The 18,545-nt window shown below is 43.4% G+C and overlaps 1 protein-coding gene across 1 annotated transcript; it reads left to right on the forward strand.

Annotated features, from left to right (window-relative positions):
* Nucleotides 1–723: 723 nt before the first annotated feature.
* On the forward strand, nucleotides 724–16,557 carry med1 (mediator complex subunit 1). Its single transcript, XM_050060514.1, has 16 exons — nucleotides 724–898; nucleotides 2,494–2,600; nucleotides 3,515–3,593; nucleotides 3,920–3,974; nucleotides 4,926–5,058; nucleotides 5,154–5,182; nucleotides 5,339–5,410; nucleotides 5,571–5,645; nucleotides 7,162–7,325; nucleotides 7,823–7,934; nucleotides 8,177–8,301; nucleotides 8,397–8,524; nucleotides 8,748–8,949; nucleotides 9,044–9,139; nucleotides 9,305–9,410; nucleotides 9,918–16,557. The coding sequence occupies exons 1-16, from the start codon at nucleotides 778–780 to the stop codon at nucleotides 13,816–13,818; spliced, it is 5,505 nt and encodes a 1,834-aa protein (XP_049916471.1). The 5' UTR covers nucleotides 724–777; the 3' UTR covers nucleotides 13,819–16,557.
* The last annotated feature ends 1,988 nt before the right edge of the window (nucleotides 16,558–18,545 follow it).

Genomic DNA, 18,545 nt, shown 5'->3' on the forward strand with positions numbered 1-18,545 from the left:
CTCCCTCTCTCAGGCAGGTCATAATGGTTGGTGGGAAAATCCTCCCCAGAGAGCACTCATTGCCACAGGCTCAGCTGTACAATAGGCTCAGGTGTGTGCATGTATGTGCATGTGTGTGTGGTTGCCTGTGCATGGCTGCTTCTGCTGCTGTTTGAAAATTTCTTTATCTGCTGCTTCATTATCTAATGCCTGTGATTTATAAATGAGGGTATCAAAAGTACAAATTGTAGAGGAAAAAGACAATCATCATGTTCAGACTCTGCATTATTCTGATTCTGGAGTCGATTAGCATGAATATTTCAACCTTCCTTTGGATTTTGGCGGCTAGTTGCTCTTGGCATATCATGAATCATTTACTCGCGGCGATCGTACGCCATCTGGAGTCTTCATCAGATCATTGTATTTTATTTTAAGCAGTGAAGTCAAGGGATTTGATTTGGTTTTAAAGGCATAAAGGCAAACGTATGTTTCTCTTTAAATCATATTGATTAATAATCAGAATTAATTGCAGAAACGCTGCAATTCGGCAAATAAAACCTGCATTAACACATTTTTTCTTATAATAATGTTCGGCTAAATTAGTATATTAATTAAATAAACATATATAGTGAAGCTAAAGACACAGTTATTGACAAATTAGCTGGACCTTAGTGGAAACACATTAGCAAGAGAAACGCGTTTGTCACTCACCCGTTTAGGAGTATGGTACAGTACGGAAGCCCGGACGGGGAATCTGGGAATCCGAAGCGGGGAAACTGAAACAGCTAGCGGGGCACAATGGCGGCGGGGCCTGGTGTTTCTATGCAGAGCGGCAGCCCGGCGAGAGAGCTTTCTCTGTCGGTGCAGCAAGCAGGGAACCAGACTCATGGAGAGCGGGCCAAACCTGAAGATATAACAGGTAAGAGGGTGCTTTTATTTTGTTTGTCTGACTCATTTTAGTCGCAACAATCTAACTTGTTGGATTCGGCGACTTAAGCTAACGGCGGCTAACAGCTAACGTAGCCGAATCTTTAACGTTAACGTTTCCTGTTACGTGTATTTTTGACATATAAATTAGGTGACTTTACATCACTCTGTGTAACTTACATATTGGAAACGCTGTATCAGTGAAACAAAAGACGACAGCTCTGGACGAGGTGTCATATTTGGTAAAGTGGCAGCTAGCTTCTTGTAGTTAGCAAGTAGTTAGCAGCTTGCTAACATCAACTTTGCAAGACACTAACATTAGAAACCTAATAAAGGTCTCTTAAAGTAATTTATTGGCACCACACACGTTTGCCGTACTTCAACTAGAGACTAGTTAGTGTTGAACTAAGAATACAAGTCGGCTAACCTACCCAATTTGAGCTAATAAAGCTGTAGCAATGTAAATCAGAAGCAGCTCACTATGACAGATCATGACAAACAAAACATTAGCCTCTGGTTTCTTAACACCTTTTGTAGTTTTAGGTGATGAGTGGTAAGTGTTGCTGTTTCGGGATGTCACGTGACTTGATTGATACATTTCTTTATGTTTAGTTTTGATTTTCGGGTTGTACTCGTTGCAAGAAGTGCTATTAATGCCCCCGATAATCACAGTTTACGGACACATAATTATGAACACACATGTGTGAACTGTACTGAGAGAAACGGTGGTGCCTTTGTTTTGGTTTGTGGAGTAACCAGTCATGTTTAATTGCTGATCATAGCCACCCTTCATTTACGTTACTTACTACCTAATAGTGTGTAGTTTGGATTCACTCAGCTGGGATTCCTGCACTCAGTTCAGCTGCTGTCTTAATCAAATTCTATAATCATAAATAAAAACATACAAGCTAGAAACTGCATTTCCTGAGTTGATTGTCCATGTAGCACATTATACACTTAGTTGCCAGTTTATATGATACACCTAGCTAAACTTCATGCAGTCTAGCAATCCTGCAATAAATCCAACTTTCACGAAGGTAGTAGTGTTTTTGACAGGTGGTGATTTAACTTGATGATCATTGTGGAAGGGATGTAGTTTGTGGTGTACCTATTAAACTAGCAACTGAGTGTATTTTGTCTACAGCTGATTAAAAATAAAAGTACTTCTTCACATACTGTATAGGGTATACATGTGTAATGAGATGGTTGGTTGCATCCTGTATACTGGGTTATGTTTGTTACAATAACGTCTTAGAAAAAAAGTGCTGTGGATGAAGAGTGGCTGTCAGTCTGTTACAGTTATGTCGTTATAGCATGATTAGATTTTCTGTAGAGATGTTTAAAAGATGTTTGAAACTTGTGATCAACAATGATTAATAGTTCATTTGAAAAGCAAAGTGAAATTAACATTAAGGGAACCTGCATTTAGCTCTGAGCGTAGATCATCCCCCAATGTATTTAGTTTAAAAGGACTGAGATGGAGTGGTATTTTGGGGCTCGCTGTGAATATCCTTAAAATTTAGCACAATCAATGTGTCACTTGGGTTTTTGTGTACCATGTATCCTGTGCATTGCATCTGCTTTCAGAGGCGGAGAGGCAGAGTCGCATGGCTGCTTTGCTGGAGAGGCTTCATGCCAAACACAACGCTTCACGACCATGGCAGGAGACCTGCAAGGTCGTGCGTCAGGCCATGGTGAGACAGAAGCATCTTTCAGTGAGAGAATGATCTGTTTGAGTCACAAAGCTCGTCTTTAAGACTATGACATGTTTCAGTATTGAACATTGCCTTAGGATCTGTATGCTCCTCAGATGGTCAGACCTGAAATGACAAAGTGAACTTTAACAAACAGCAAGCAGGGCGGGGAAAAAGGTCAGCAGGGTTGCAAGATCAAGCTGCTAAAGGTGGCTTGCTTCTTACATTCTTTCATCATGAAAAGGCAACAACCAAAACTTGATAAACAAGAAGTCTCCCCCACATATTCTCACTCGGATATTAGAAATCAGATTAGCTCTACATAAGGTGAAATGTACAGTATCTATTCACGGTAGTATAGAAATGCTGTGTCTCCCCTTCATTGAAATACATGGGGACTGATTCAACCTAAGTTTTATTGGGAACATAGTGGCAGGTACTACAGGTAGGTCACAAACTTAAAGAAAAAGGTTTTTGTCATTCCCTTAGGAGGGGGGGGGCACTTTTCCTGCACCAAAAATAATAAATCACTTCTGTTTCTCCTTAGGTGAGTAAAAACATTCAAACAAGCACTTTCTAAAGACCCTGAAAATGCCATGAACACACATATAATATCCATAATTAATCTTTAAAAGGTGTATTTGACAGTCCCTCATCAGTACCCACATGAGAGACTCACCACCAACCTGTTCAATAGACATTAATATCAATTTATCACTTAAATGCACAAACAAGTTTTTACTTTAATAACTTAGCTGCTGGGCCTCTGAAACTAAAGTAATGACATTTAAATCCCTGAACTATAGTGCTGAGTAAGGCAGTGAACAAAACCTGAACATCATCTTGTTGATAAAGCACTTTTGTTTTTTCTCAGCTATTATCTTACGCCTCTGTTTTTCCTCACGGTGTCTCAGGAGAAGCGCGGTGCGATGAATGCTGCAGGTCACCAGCTCCTGCTCACCTGCTTGGAGACCCTGCAGAGAGCGCTGAAAGGTGAGGCTGTCAACTCAGAAACAGAAAGGAGAGCAGGGCAACATTTTCCGTTAGAGTGTGTGTCTTTGCATCATTAGACAGGAAAACACAGCTGTATTGAGACTGAGATAAAGTGTTGAACATTGTCATCAAACTAACAATGTAAAAGTAATTTCTTATAACGAATTACTGTTAATTTAATGCAGCACGTTGTGTTTGACTTTTGCTTCAAATGTTATGCATGCAGGCATGTCGTGTCTTTAGACAGAAGGAAAATAAGGCAACAATTTTATGACAGTCTTATTACACGTCTAGAAATTATCGTTCTTCTCTGCCTTCTTTTTCAGTCTCATCTCTGCCCTCCATGACAGATCGTCTAGAATCCATCGCCCGGCAAAACATGTGAGTTCTTTCACTTTTGATGATGTCTAGTCATCCTCTCCCCCTGGTCTCTTCTATGAAACGATAGCCCTTTTTACACAGCAATCAGCGATAGAGCTGCTGTGAAGTCCCTTTTTTTTACACTACCATTGCTTTTTTTTTTTAAAACACAGAATCAATCAATGGTGGCATCATACAGCCCTAGTGTGTGATATAGATAGTGTGCCGGTGACACAACAGTGTCAGCCTCTACTGTGACATATAACATATGTGTTGGCAATGCGTTCTAATCATTAAAAATAGCATAACATAGCTATAATAATCATTTACCATCCCTGTTATATGGTGGTTAATCTCATCCTCTGCTCGAAGGGTAGGAGGAGCTCCTGGACCTTATTATCGCCCCAGTTTTTTGACATATTTTGCTGCTGTTCTTCGTCTTTAAGTTAATTGCTAACTGCTGTTTGCTGCACACACACACATAACATGTCGTCACAACCTCACCCTCGTCCCATCCTGCTCTCTGTCCCTTTTACACAGATGTCGATTTGGCACTGTTACTACCTCCACTGCCAGCTTAAAGGCGAGACAACTCTGTTCCCTTTTCTGCGATCATTTCTTATATAAATTACAGTGAGGCAGAATAACGGCGCCTTGAACACGCAGTGTAAAGGGGGCTTGTGACTGAGTCAGGAGGTAACCCTAAGTACAGGAAATAGAGGCAGATGGAGGATGGAAGGGTGTTTGAGTTCATTTTTTTGTCGAAATTCAAATTAAAATGGAAATAAAACACCTTACTGAGGATCCTCATAAAACATTGTAGCTTGTTGATGTTGTCATTTGTACTGTTGTCCTTGTAATTATCCATTTCGTGGACTCAGTCAGCAAGAATATTTACTGGCATGTTAGATACAACGAAACCTACTCTATCTCTGTCATTTTCTAATTTTTTTTTTTGTCTTGTGTGAACAGGCTTGGCTCTCACCTCAGTCCATCAGGAACAGAGTGTTACATCACATCAGACATGTTTTATGTGGAGGTGCAGCTGGACAACACTGGCCAGCTGGTGGACGTCAAGGTGGCTCATCAGGGAGAAAACCCGACGGTCAGTTTACTGTAAATTCCATATGGCTCTGTGAACCTGAGAAGAAGTTCTCAAATGTGTGTTACATTATTCTTTTCTTGATTTGTTGGTCACAGAGTTGTCCTGAGCTGATTCAGCATCTAAGGTGAGTAGAAATTACACACTTGACTTAACGCTCCCATGTGATAAACAGCACAAACTGTAGTGTTTTGTGCAGTAATACAGGCACCCATGGGGTGGGTGTATTACTTAAATTTGTCTGAAAGCTGTCTAAACCACCTTCTCTCCTGGTTCTCATCAGGGAGAAAAACTTTGAAGAGTTTTCCAAACATCTGAAGGGACTGGTCGAACTATACAAGCTCCCCGGGGACAAGTAAGTGGACTTGTAGGCTGTAAGGATTTCTGATTGAAGCTAAACTAAACCCTGTTTAAAGACAGCTGTTTAATAAGACACTGATGCCACATGTCTTTTTGATTATTAATGTTTTCATGTCGGTTGTGTTTGATGATTTTACTTAATTTCTGTGTTGCAGTAAGCTGAAAACAAAGATGTATATTGCACTGCAATCTTTGGAGCTTGATCTCACCAAGATGATGCACATGTTTAGGTACGTTCACAAAATCAGTTTGTTGTTCTACATTATCCTTAGCATATTTGGGCTTCTAGTGTTAGGCATATCTATTACACAGGGGTTAAAGTTCTCCGGCACAGCGCCGGATTTCCGGCGTGGCGAAGTTTCTGTCCGGCACGGGCAGAAGTGCTCTACTGTGCGAGCATTTCACTCGCATTTGCCCCTAAAAATATATATATATATATATGTGCGAACCGGGAAAATGATTAAAGAGAGTAAACACAACCTACTCTTTACCATAATCGGCATCGGACGTTTTTTCATCGGTAATCGATCAAATAAATGTATTTTAAAAGTCGCTCCTTTGGCTCTGATACAGCCGTCTCCCTACCTGCTTGCAGTCCCCACTGCACTGGGCTTTGTAACAATGTCCCGCCTACAGCCCCCTCTGATTGGTTACACGGCACAAGTGATAGCCAATCAACACTGACGCTTGTGCATGCTTTCACATCATGTCACATTGAGACAGGGAGCACAGACGGAGTGGGAGAGGCTCCGGTAAGCCAGCAGTAATTTTGAAGGTAAGGTAACAGAAACCAGACAGAAACGAAAGTTGCAATAAAAATCCTCTATGCTGAAGTTTTAAAGTCACCACCACAACATTATATGATCCATTTCAATGATGACATGCTTGCCCAGAGGCGAAATTTCGACGTAACTGCCTGTTTAATTCACATCAAGCGCGATACAATTTTGCAAATAGCCTAAATGATTTAGCTTCTAAAAATAAATAGCACCAAGGCAAAAAAAGAGATGTAGGAGCTATAAGTCAAAAAGTCTGGTAACCACGGAAAGTTTTATCTTTATTTATAAACTCATTATGCTATAAAAGTGTAATCTGAAAATTAACTACTAAAGCTATTAATGTAGTGACCAAGGTTCCTGCCACTCTCTTTATCTCTTAATCAGGCTGGATCAGATGCTTTTGGTTTATAGATAATTTAACATATTTATTAAAGGCATTTCAAGTGAGATTTGTGTTGGAGTTTGTGTTGAGTTGAAGTATCAGTCAAAATAATCAACAATTAGATATTTATTCAAAATCATGCAGCCCTAATTAAAATCCTACTACCAGCTAAATTTACTTAAGGTATTAGAAAAAGTACTTTTTTGTAGAAAATGGGGTGGTGACTGATATGTTAAATAACTCAGTACAAAGTACATTATTAATATTGGTAAGTCAGTGCATAAAAGCAGCATTTTATTATTCTATTTCTTCATTTAGTGACCGCAACACCAAGCCCCCTGCTCCGGAAAAGATTTCAGATTTCAGGCACACAAATCTTCCTTGCTCCACATTTCAGGCACAAATTTATTCTTGCTTTAACCCCTGTATTACATATATGTTTAATATTGTTAATGGGCATGATTGCTGATTTTGGAGTGTGTACTGTTAACAGAATGTAGGCTAACCAATGTAATACATTTTGGAGTGAAAAGCGTTTTTTTTTTTTTTAACGTAATAACCTTTTGATTGATGTGTGTTTTCTAGGTTAGCAACCAATGCTAATGCAGTGGAGACTATTCTTCATGGCAGTGTGGGCTTGCTGACAGCCAGGAGTGGTGGCCATCTCGTTACTCTTCAGTGTTACGTGTCCCCGTATGACATATTTGAGGAGGGACCAGGCACGCAGCTCAACTTACAAGATGGCAATAGTAAGTACATAGATAAGGTGGATTAATTCATAAATATACACGACACTAGCGATGTGATTCACTGAAGGATCCTTGTGTGACCTCTGTCACTTGTCTTTTTGTCTGGACTCAGTGTGAAGTGTAAAAAGAATGAGTTTCAGACCTGTATCAGGAAGTCAGAGCTAGTTAAAGGCTAAAGTGAATAGATACGTTTTTAGCTTTCTTTTAAATATATTTAGCGAGTTAGCTTCCCTGATATCTATAGGTAGTGTGTTCCATACCTTTGGGGCGTAATTGACAAATGCTGCATCCCCAATCTTCTTCCGGCTGTTGCTGGAAACCTCCAATAAACTAGCAGTGTTCTGCGTGGCAAATGGTCAACAAGGGAGTTAGCAATGTAGCATGGACTCTTTGTATATAAGGAGGAGGGCCTTAAAATCAATTCTAAATGTAACAGGAAGCCAGTGCAGAGCAGCTAAGACTGGCCTGATGTGCTCTCTCTTTGATTGTCCTTGCAGTTCCACGCTCTCTTGGTGTCAGTGTTTCTGTGACAATCGAGGGAACCTCCGCCGTCTACAAGCTCCCAATTGCTCCGCTCATCACCGGATCCCACCCAGTGGACAACAAGGGGTAAGACAGTGTATCTTTCTTTATCAGGGAACTTATAAAATCCTGCAGTGAGCAACGTCTAAATCTGTGGAAGAACTATTGTTATGCAAGAGAAAATAGAGATTTATAAAACATACATAAATGCACCACTCTTTGACATAATGAGGTAATCATCTCATCATCTCGACAGTTTTAGTGTCCCAGTACAGATCTTGTACAGAACACAGAGAGACAGCTGATGAATTCATTGTGGTGTATTTCAGGACACCTTCCTTTTCCACTGTGACCAACTCCAACTGTGTGGACCTGCCAGCCTGTTTTTTCCTCAAGATGAACCGCCCCATGCCTTTCTCTCTGTCCTTTATTCAGAGGCTGGGAAATGCTACTTGTGCGTATTTTTAAGTTATCTATAGACACTTAAAGGGCAGTGCTTGTTTCATTTGTGATAATGCTGACTTCAGTGTTTCTCCACTTCTTTCACAGCGATCCCAGTGTTTGAGAGCTCCCCCAGCCTCTCGCCTCTCTACCAGTTAATTGTCCAGAGTCAGCTGCAGCTCCTTGAGGAGGGCGGCTCCACGCCACCGCCCCCACACAACATGCACTTCTACTCTGTGAGCAGAAGCACGCATTACTGCCACACACGTCATTAATATGATCTCTTTGTATTCATTTTTTACAACATCCACATCTTGGTTGCTCGTGATTATGGTGCCCTTTTGGAATTTAGGCCATTAAGTAAAAAAGCTAGACACAGCCAGAACACCACTTTATAGATTGTTAATTCACAAAAATCATTGTTTACTCAAGAAAACTGCTGTCTTTATGCTTTTACAGGTGTTGCCAGATCAGCAGCATTGTTACTTCCTGAATGGTGACGCCCCAGTGCAAGACGGTCGTTCTCTTCAAGGAGCATTGGTGTCTAAGATTCCCTTTCGCCACCCAGCACAAGTACCGCTGCTGTTGGATATCATCCGGCACCAGGCAGCCTGTAACAACTTGATTGGGAGCTGTGTGAGACGAACTACCATCAAAGAAGGTCAGTGTCTTTCCTCTGGTTTACTGTATTTGGTCAATCAACAGCATGGATTCTGTCATTACAGTAATTATTATATTCGCTGTTGTTCCCTCAGACACTGCAGGCCTGCTGCAGTTTGAAGTATGTCCTCTCACCGACTCAAGTTTCAGCGTCTCTTTCCAGCATCCCGTCAATGAGTCATTAGTCTGTGGTGAGCACTCACTTTTACTAAATCTCAGTTATCTATCATGTTGCTGTTACTTAAACTATATCCTTGGATGATGGTGATATTACAATGTGTAAATTGTGGAATGTGTTGCAGTATCGATCTTTTGCTTGTCTGAGTCCTGTGTCCTATCTGACCTTTTTCCTTTAGTGGTAATGGAGGTGATTGACTCCAGACAGGTATCCTGCAAGCTCTATAAAGGACTATCAGACGCTCTGATCTGCACTGATGAATTCATCACCAAAGTGGTCCAGAGGTGAGTTTGTTAATTCCTCCTCAATGCATAAATGTGGATAGTTTTTTTTTTTTTCGTATTCAAATTTTCCAGGCCTGGAGAAGTCATAGAATTAGTAAAAATCATTAAAAGTTGTGGAAACATTGTGGAATTTTGTTGTGTATAATGAAATTGATACAGTAATCCACCATGCATAACTTTCCACATAATGTAACGTAACACAAAATTTATTTCGTTAGCTGACAGGGTAATGTGGCTGTAATGTGCGTCAATGTGACAGCATTTTGTTAACCATCGCATACATTTCCTCATTGTCTCCTCACATTTCGTGTCCCTCTTCATGTATGCCTGTTAGATGAAGTAATATTTAAATAGTTGGAATCTGATATGTTTGAAAAAACGTTGAGTGAGTAGAACAAAAAAAAAATTATTAGGGTCCTTGAAAAGTCATGGAGAAGTTATGATTATTTTGTCACTGGAAAATGTGTGGGAACCCTGTTTATAGTCATTGTTTTCTTTCCACCGTAGATGCATGTCCATTCCTGTAACAATGCGGGCCATTCGGAGGAAAGCAGAGACCATCCAGGCAGACACTCCAGCCCTCTCATTGATTGCACAGACAGTGGAGATCATGGTGAAGAATAACCTGCCGCCCTCTGGTAGTCCCTCCTACACCATGGCAGCAGGCGACGCAAGTAACCCTATGGGACTGCCTGGGCTTACAGGGGGCAACACACCTACTGGAGGAGGACCCCCTGGGGGGCCTAATTTTGCAGGTCCAATTACTTCTCTGTTTGGGGTTTCCCGAACAGAAAGGCAAGTCCAAGGAGGAGACTGTCTAACCCAAGGAGGGGTGGCTGGCCAGCAACAATTGCAGCAACAGCAACAGGCCGGTCAAGGCCATTCAGATGACTACAACAAAGTCACCCAGAATCCCATACTGACTAGTCTGTTACAGATAACTGGAAGTGTGGGTTCTAGTCCCAGCTCCCAGAATGCCCCACCACCCCACCAAACCCCACCCCCGACATCCTCCCCTGCCAGCAACACCAAGAATCATCCTATGTTGATGAACTTGTTAAAAGACAACCCCACACAAGATTTTGCCACTCTTTATGGTTCTAGTCCATTAGAGAGGCAGAATTCTTCATCTGGCTCCCCACGGACTGAGAGCATGGGTGGAACCTGCCCTGGCGGTAGCACAAAAGGGAAGAAGAAGCGCCCACGGGGTACAGAAAAGGGTGCCGCGATGCCTGGAACTGCCGCAGGTGGTGGAGGTGGTGGTTTAGGCATGAAAGCACAACAGGGATCTTCCATACCGCAGCACCACCAGCACCATCAAGTCTCACATGAAGATGACTTCCATCGTGAGCTCCTCTCTATGGATGTGGACGCATCTCAAAATTCTATTTTCGATGTCAACCTGACTGGTGATGGCCTAGACACGCCCCATAGCATCACTCCGGCACCTAGCCAATGTGGAACACCACCCTCTGGCCCCGGCATGCCTTATTCACAGTCCCATGTCCAGTCTCAGCAACAGCAACCACCAGGTGCTGTACCTCCCCGTATGGTGCGCCTCTCTAGCTCTGATAGTATCGGACCGGATATCACAGAAATCTTGTCAGATTTACCCGAGCAGACAGGCAAAGGAAGCGGTGGAAGCCATGGGCAACACCCCATGGGTAGTGGCGGGGAGGATGGAGGCCCCCTTGGGACCCCCATCCGAGACTCCTCCAGCTCGGGTCAGGGCAGCGCAGTGTTTGACTCAGCAGACATTTTCAACACCAACAGCAATGAGAATCCTTTTACTGATGCTGCTGACCTGATAGCTGAGGCAGCTGCAACTGCCGCCACGCCCACCAGCGATTCTTCCTCCACCAACTTCTTCCCTGATGCTGCTGACTTCAACCCTGACCTCCTGACCTCAGGCCATGGCTTCTCCCAGAACTACTTTGATGATAGTTCTCCAAGTGCAGATGGAGACATGGATCTGGTCAAGGGTTTTGGGGGAAGTAGCCAGCAGAATACCCCGTCAGGAACACCTCAGAATCCCACTCCACATGGGCAGAGCACCCCGGAGCCCTCACTGAAGGACCCTTTTGATATGGGGATAGTTTTTGGAGGCAATAGCGGTGGTGGTAAGCCGCTTCTGGGGCAAGCTCCTGATTTGGGAGATACACATGGCGGAGGGTCCCAGAGCCCCCTCATAATGGGCCTCTCATCAGCGTGTGCTGACTTTAAAAGTGCAGAACCCAAAGTGAAACAGCAGCAGGGACTCATGCGACCAAAGGATGAAAATGGGGGTAGCGGAGGAAGCAGTTCTGGGATGGGGATGGGGAGCAGTTCAACAGAGGGCAAACAAGTGAAACGTAGTAGAACCCCATCCAGTGAGGGAAAGTCTAAAGAGAAGCCTCCCAAACGAAAAAAGTTGGACCCTGATGGGAAGTCCCCCTCTCACAGCTCAGGGGGACGGCCATACACACCTCCTAGTGGTGGCTCAGGCTCTGGGGGAAGCATAAGTGGAGGAGGCTCCAAGTCTCCTGGTAGTTCAGGACGCTCACAAACTCCTCCCGGTGGTGCCACACCTCCAATTCTCAAAATCACAATTCAAATCCCAAAAGGGACCATAACTGGTGGGAAAACATCATCCCATAGTGGCTACACCTCCAGCAGCTCAGCCACAAGTAGCACAGGTGGAACAGGAGGAACCAGCAGCAGCAAAAGCCATCATTCTCACTCATCATCTTCTGGGAAGATCAAGTCCAAAGAAGGCTCCACAACACAAGGCAGTAGCTCCAAACCAGGGAGTGCAGGAATGGGGACTGGTGGTGGGCCATCTCAGTCTAAAGGCTCCTCCCAAGGAATGGGTGTTGGCAAACCGGGATCATCCCCAATTACCAAACATGGGCTGTCTGGGCCTGGAGGTAGTGGCAGTGGAATTGGAAGTGGTAATAAAATGAAGCCTCAGGGAGGCAAGCCCTCTGGGTCTCTTATGAATCCCAACATAAAGCCCAACATCTCCCCTTCTCACTCCCGCTCCAGTAGCTCTGGTGACAAATTGTCCTCCCCTATGAAAATGCAGCAGTCCCAGGTTCCAGGAACACCTCCTTCTTCAAAGGCAAAATCGCCAATGGGCTCTGGAGGTGGCAGCTCCGGAGGGTCCAAGTCTTCCTCTGGTGGAGGCATGAGCTCCCAGAAACCAATGGGTGGAGGCTCCTCCTCTGGTTCCGCATCTTCCTCATCATCCTCCAGCTCCTCCTCGTCATCTGGCTCCATGACCTTCTCAGGAGGCTCCCAGTCTCAGTATGGGAGTGGAGGAGGTGGAAGTGGAGGGGGAGGAGGGGCAGGGGGTGGAAGTGGAGGCAGTGGTGGAGGGGGAGGAGGTGGAGGAAGTGGGGGTGGAGGTGGAGGCAGTGGAGGGGCCGGTCAGAACAATGCAAACAACCCCAATGCCAAAGGGAAGTCTCCCAGTCGGAACAAGAAACCCTCTCTTACAGCAGTTATAGATAAACTGAAAAGTGTCGGTGGAGGAGGAGTCGGGGAGGATGGTTGTGAGGTAGGGCCACCAGGAGGGGGAACTGGTTCAGGATCTGCTTCTGGTAGTGGTGGTCCTGGAAATGTTCCCAGCAGTGGACCTTCAAGTATGGGTTCTTCCAAGCATGCCCCAAGTGGGGAGTATAAGCGGGAAAAATCTGATAAAGAGGCAAAAGCAAAAGTATCTGTTTCAGGGGGAAACAGTGGGGATAAAAAGTTGATGGACCCAAAATCAGGAGGGGGGAGTGCAACTGGGCTGGCCAAAATTATCATTAGCAAACCTGATGGCGGGTCACCAAGCATCAAGGCCAAAGTGACCCTACAGAAAGCAGGGGAAGGGTCTGGTGACTCTATGCGTCCCCAGATTTCTAGCCTCAAAGCTTCCCCCCTCTTCAGTGGCTCTACTCCCAAGCATGACCGCTCCTCCCCGAGCCACAGCCGCTCACCAGGATACACCCCGCTCAACCATGACAGCGAGAGCGAGTCGGGCAGCAGCTCAGTGGCCGAGAAGTCCCACCAGAACAGCCCCAGCTCGGACGACGACCAGGCCATTCGCCCGCATCCTCCACAGGACTACATGAGCTCCATCCCTCTCAGCTCGGGAGAGAAGCACAAGAAACACAAGAAGGAGAAAAAGAAGCAGAAAGAGAGGGAGAGAGAGAGGGACAGAGACCGAGATCGGGACAGGGACAAAGAGAAAAAGAAGTCATCTATGTCCATGGGGCCGTCCTCGCATCCCATAAAAGCAGACAGTTGGTCCCGGTCCCCCATCTCAGCGTCAGATTCATCTTTGTCCATGCTGGGTTCAGAGCGTCCATCCCGGCCCAGTCCAATGTATATGAGAAATGAAGACGATGACCTCATGGACTCAGCCCTCACTGGCAACATTTAGTTTTATTTTTCTTACTCATGTTTTTAACTCATGCCTTTTAACATACAAAGTAAACCCTTATTTATTTAACTCAAGCCACAAATTGGAACTGGATACATGAATATTATGTCTCTCTGAGCGATCACTGTCTTGATCGACTTGTATTTTATTATCATATTTTACTGTTTCAGTATCAGTGTATAATATCTGGGCTATGAGGTGACAGTGTTACATTAAAGTGGTTGCCACACTGTCATACAGATCTGCCCCCAGAATACCAACTCTGTTAAAGGTATTCAGATACTTTAAAGTGGGGCTGGGTGTAGAGTACTTACTATAGTCGGTGTATTTTACAGAAGATGTCAGTTGGCACGCCCTTATTTCGGAGAAGCAGCAGGAGTGCTGACACGGAAGCTAAGTAATGTACTGCTATGGATTGGGGACAGCAAACAAAATGTATTTTAACCACCTAAAAAAGTCTCACCTAAGAAAAATGATAGCAGTATAAATGAAGTCTTTCACAGTTTTACCTTGACGCAGACAGCCTGTTTAGACGAGGAAGCTGGTAACAGCTTCAGTTCACCACGCCCTCATCAAAGCCAAAAGACTCCATTGACCAAAACAATAATTTTAGCCCCGTTTCCACCAAACACTTTTGGTATGGTACCTTTGGAACCAAAAGTAACCCTTCAGACATGATACCTAGACCCTAGGCCCATTTAGCGTTCCCACCACAGTAGTACCCTTACATATGGGCAGGGTTGTTGTCACTCACTGCTCCCTCCAGCACTCACTGTATTTCCTTTGTCAGTCTGCATTTAGTCCTTCTAAGGTAAGCTCAGGGGTTTATTGTTGCTAGAGCCCACAGTAACAGCGCTCGACAACTCTTTTTTTTCCTCTGAGGAATAAAGATTGCTTAAACGTGTTAAGATTCGCTCATTACTAAAAGTCTGTGTCATCCAAGAGAGACAATAAAGACTAAAGTAATGGTCAAAGTTGTCACATTTAAATTTAAGGTGTGGCTATGGATTCTTTTAGTCAACTCACGCACCCCAGCAGTTGGCCCATGAATTAAGATATTTTATCTTCGTCTATAGCTGCTGCAAGAGGCCCCAAAACATCATTTCATTTTATAGTTACAGTTTACTAATAAAACTCCCCACAGTATGAACAGTGGTTACATGAGCCTCAAAACCAGCCACAACTCAGCCCTGAGCAGAGTGACCATCTACTATTGACCAACCAACAGACTGCAGTGTTCACAGCTCCACCTTTTAGTACCAGATCTGTGTGCTAGGTACCCCAACAGAGGGGGGACCAAAAATGGGGACGGTACGGAACGGTTCTATTGGTACCATCCACAACTTTTCACAGTGGAAACGGAAAAAAAGTGCACCGAACTGAACTGTACTGTACTGCTTGGTGGAAACAGGGCTTTTGGCTTGCTGCTGTTCTACTGCTGTCTCAATCGTGTTATTGTGTGACTTTTGTGACTGAACTAATCCTTTTAAATGCTAAAGTCACACAATAGCACAAATAAAATAACTGATTGAGGCAGCTGTAGACCAGCAGCTCCTGTGTTTAGCGATGTTAAATCACTGTTTTTGTCAAAGGAGTCTGGCTGTACGGCTTCATTTCCCTGTTAGGAATCACTGTCTGACAGTAAGCTAAAGCAGTGAAAATATTCTGAATAAAACACACAATATATGCTTCACTGATGTTGATTTTTTTTTTTTTTTTTTGTTTAGGTGGTACTTTTTTTAGATGGCTAAAATTAGTTTTGTTGCTGCCCCCATCCACAACAGTACAGTGCTTAGCTTCCATGTCAGACTCCAGCCTGCTTCTCCAAACTGGGGGTGTGCCTACGAACATGTGCTTTATGTAACACACTGACTGTGGATAAGAACCTCATACAACTGCACATAAAATGATCTGAACTATCCCTTTAAGCTTCGTTAAGAAAATGGCTTTAAATAGTATATTTTCAGACAGACATTATTTTTGTCTTTCCTGTGACGTCAGAAGGTGTTTTCTTTTCACATGTAATACATTCGCCGCTGTTCATATGTTATTGTTGTTAAAAACATACCAGATTGCCACTAAATAAATATGTCTGTTTTAAAAATAAGTATTGTAAAGCAAGAAGGGTACAGTGTTCAGTTGCCTTGTTTTTCAGATACAACTGGGAATTTTTAGATTTTGATATATTTTAAACTGTTGATGTGTAAATTAGTGTCTGTAAAGAAGACAGAAACTGATGAAGATGATAATGGAGGAAAAAAAAGACATGCTGGTAATTTTCTAACTGTAGAAGTTTTGGAAGGTTGAAATAAACATTTCACTTCTGGAAAAAAAATTACTGTCATGTTACTGTATTTTAAGTTTGTATCTCTTTTTGTGCATCTCATGTAGTAACCCATCTATCTATATTGATTTAATGTAACAGTTATCTGATTTTTGATCATTTCACTTCTTAAATGTTGAGTGAATGGGAAGATGTGTCAATTATGTATATGTTTTTGGTTGTCAATGACAACCACAAAGCGACACTAGATGGCAGCAGTGTATCAGGATGCTCTGTCACTGTTAACAGTATCACATGGTGCCTTTGTGCTGAGTTGCACACTCCCAGAGGTAATGAACAGAGGTTAAGTGAATTTTCACGCCTTTGTTCACAGGTATTAGACAAGAAGATTTGTAAAATGGTGATGCAATAAGAGGGACAGAACAGAAGCAAACAGCTAGAGATGCACAAAACAAATCAGTTTGGATGGTCACAAGGAATGTTGTCATCAAATAAAATAAAAAACAAATGATTAAGCGATCTCACTGTATCATCCAGGAGACTTTACTGTGTGGTCAGACCAAGATACAGCAGGGTAGACAGTCTAGAACAGCAATGACATTTTAGTTCATGGGCCACATACAGCCCAATTTGATCTCAGATGGGCCGGACCAATAAAACCATTGCACAATAACCTTTAAGGAACATGAGCTCCAATATTTCCCCCTTTTGTGTGCAAAGAAGCTGCTCTTGATTGGTTAGAATTTCCATGTGGGAAAAATCCAGGAAGTAAACAAAACATTGAAGAAGAGTACACTTGCAAGGTAAATGTGACACTTTCTAATGTCACAATGGAGGGACAACTACGCAGGTTGATTTTAGCGCTGCTCATCGTGGACTATATTGCTGTCATTGTTCATTTTAGTCAAACCATACAGTTTGAAAACGAGGCGCGGCTCCAACTAGAAAACAATGTTTTGATGCATTGGATGCGCTGAATGTGCATATTAAGGCAGTACAGGAGGAGGCGCACATTAATAATCCTCCAGGACTGTAACATGCTCATGTTTAACCCAAACAATGTGTCATGTGACTGCAGTTGGTTCAGATCCAGGTCGGAACACGTTCTCACCACAAATGAACCGCACCAGCGTTAATTTGTAACCGGACATAGACCATCTCTACAAGAAGGTCTCGGTCCAGTTGTTTTGGTGTGCACCTGAGTGCAACTGCTGTGTTCACACCTGCCCAAACGAACTGCACTTAGGGGGCAAACGAACTTGAGTTCGATTGAACTGAACTAAATTGGGTAGATGTGAAAGCACCCTTTGTCTTGTCATCTAGTGGACCAGATTGGACCTTTTGGTGGCTGGTTCTGGCCCCCAGGCCACATGTTTGACGCCCCTGGTCTAGAAAATCATTAAAAACACATGTTTGTTGAGACAGCCCAATAAGGATATGGTGGTTGTATTGAGTGGCGTGCAACCTAATGTTACACAGCTTTGTAGTACAGTGGTGATTTGGTTGTGAAATTTAAAGTCCTTTTTTAAAGGTACTTCATTTGCTCCTTGTAATGATGTAGACACAATAACCACACACATTATACTTATGTCAGAAAACTGGTCACAAAACCTAACTCCTTACATAATGTGTGCTCAGGACTCGTCTTCACGTCTACCAGTTGTGTTTATCCAGAGAGTTGCATCGATCAATTTCAGTGGTAAACATAGTCTGAAAAAATAAGCAAATATTGGAGGAAAGTCTGCTTTCATATTCTGTTAATCGTCTTGGGACCCTTCAGCTTTCTTAACCTGCATGTTTAAATTAACTGGTTTAGATGGGAATGGTTGTTCCTTGTCGATACGTACAGTCAGAAGTGGAGATGAAATGCAAGCATTGCAGTGTAGTAGTAAATCAATAGAATATTGTCCTGCACAGGCAGAAAATTGACATTCTAACCTTTGTCCTTTGTCTCCCAAGTGAAACCATACGAAACCAAACGAGACTCCAAAGCTCCCAGTCAGCTGATCTCCTGACCCATCGCCTCTCTTTCCTCCAGCTCTGCTGACTGGGCTGTTTTCTCCCAGCGGCCCCGCTAAACTGCTTAGCTGGCACTAATGAACGGAGTCTCTTCATATTAAAAATAATATTTTACTATGGAGTCTTCAGAGAAATGTGACATTCAGCTCAAGTGGCACAAGTGCATCATGAACCGTGTGCACTTTAATAGGCGGCAGCTCATTTGGGGCAGCTGCTTAGTAGTTGGTTGGATTCCCAGCAGATTCCCGAAGCTCCCAGCTGAAGGGCCCCCGAGGGAGGTCCTCTAACCCTTTGTACTGTATGTGTACAAACTCGCCCCAAGGATGGATGCTGAAAAGTGTCATATTCAGCTAAATACTATACAACAGCCCTGCAGGAGGTTGCTTGAATGTCACTGCCACTGTGGTTTAATGTGTCCTTGACA

Source organism: Epinephelus moara, chromosome 13 (assembly GCF_006386435.1).
Source record: "Epinephelus moara isolate mb chromosome 13, YSFRI_EMoa_1.0, whole genome shotgun sequence".
Classification (NCBI taxonomy): Eukaryota; Metazoa; Chordata; class Actinopteri; order Perciformes; family Serranidae; genus Epinephelus; species Epinephelus moara.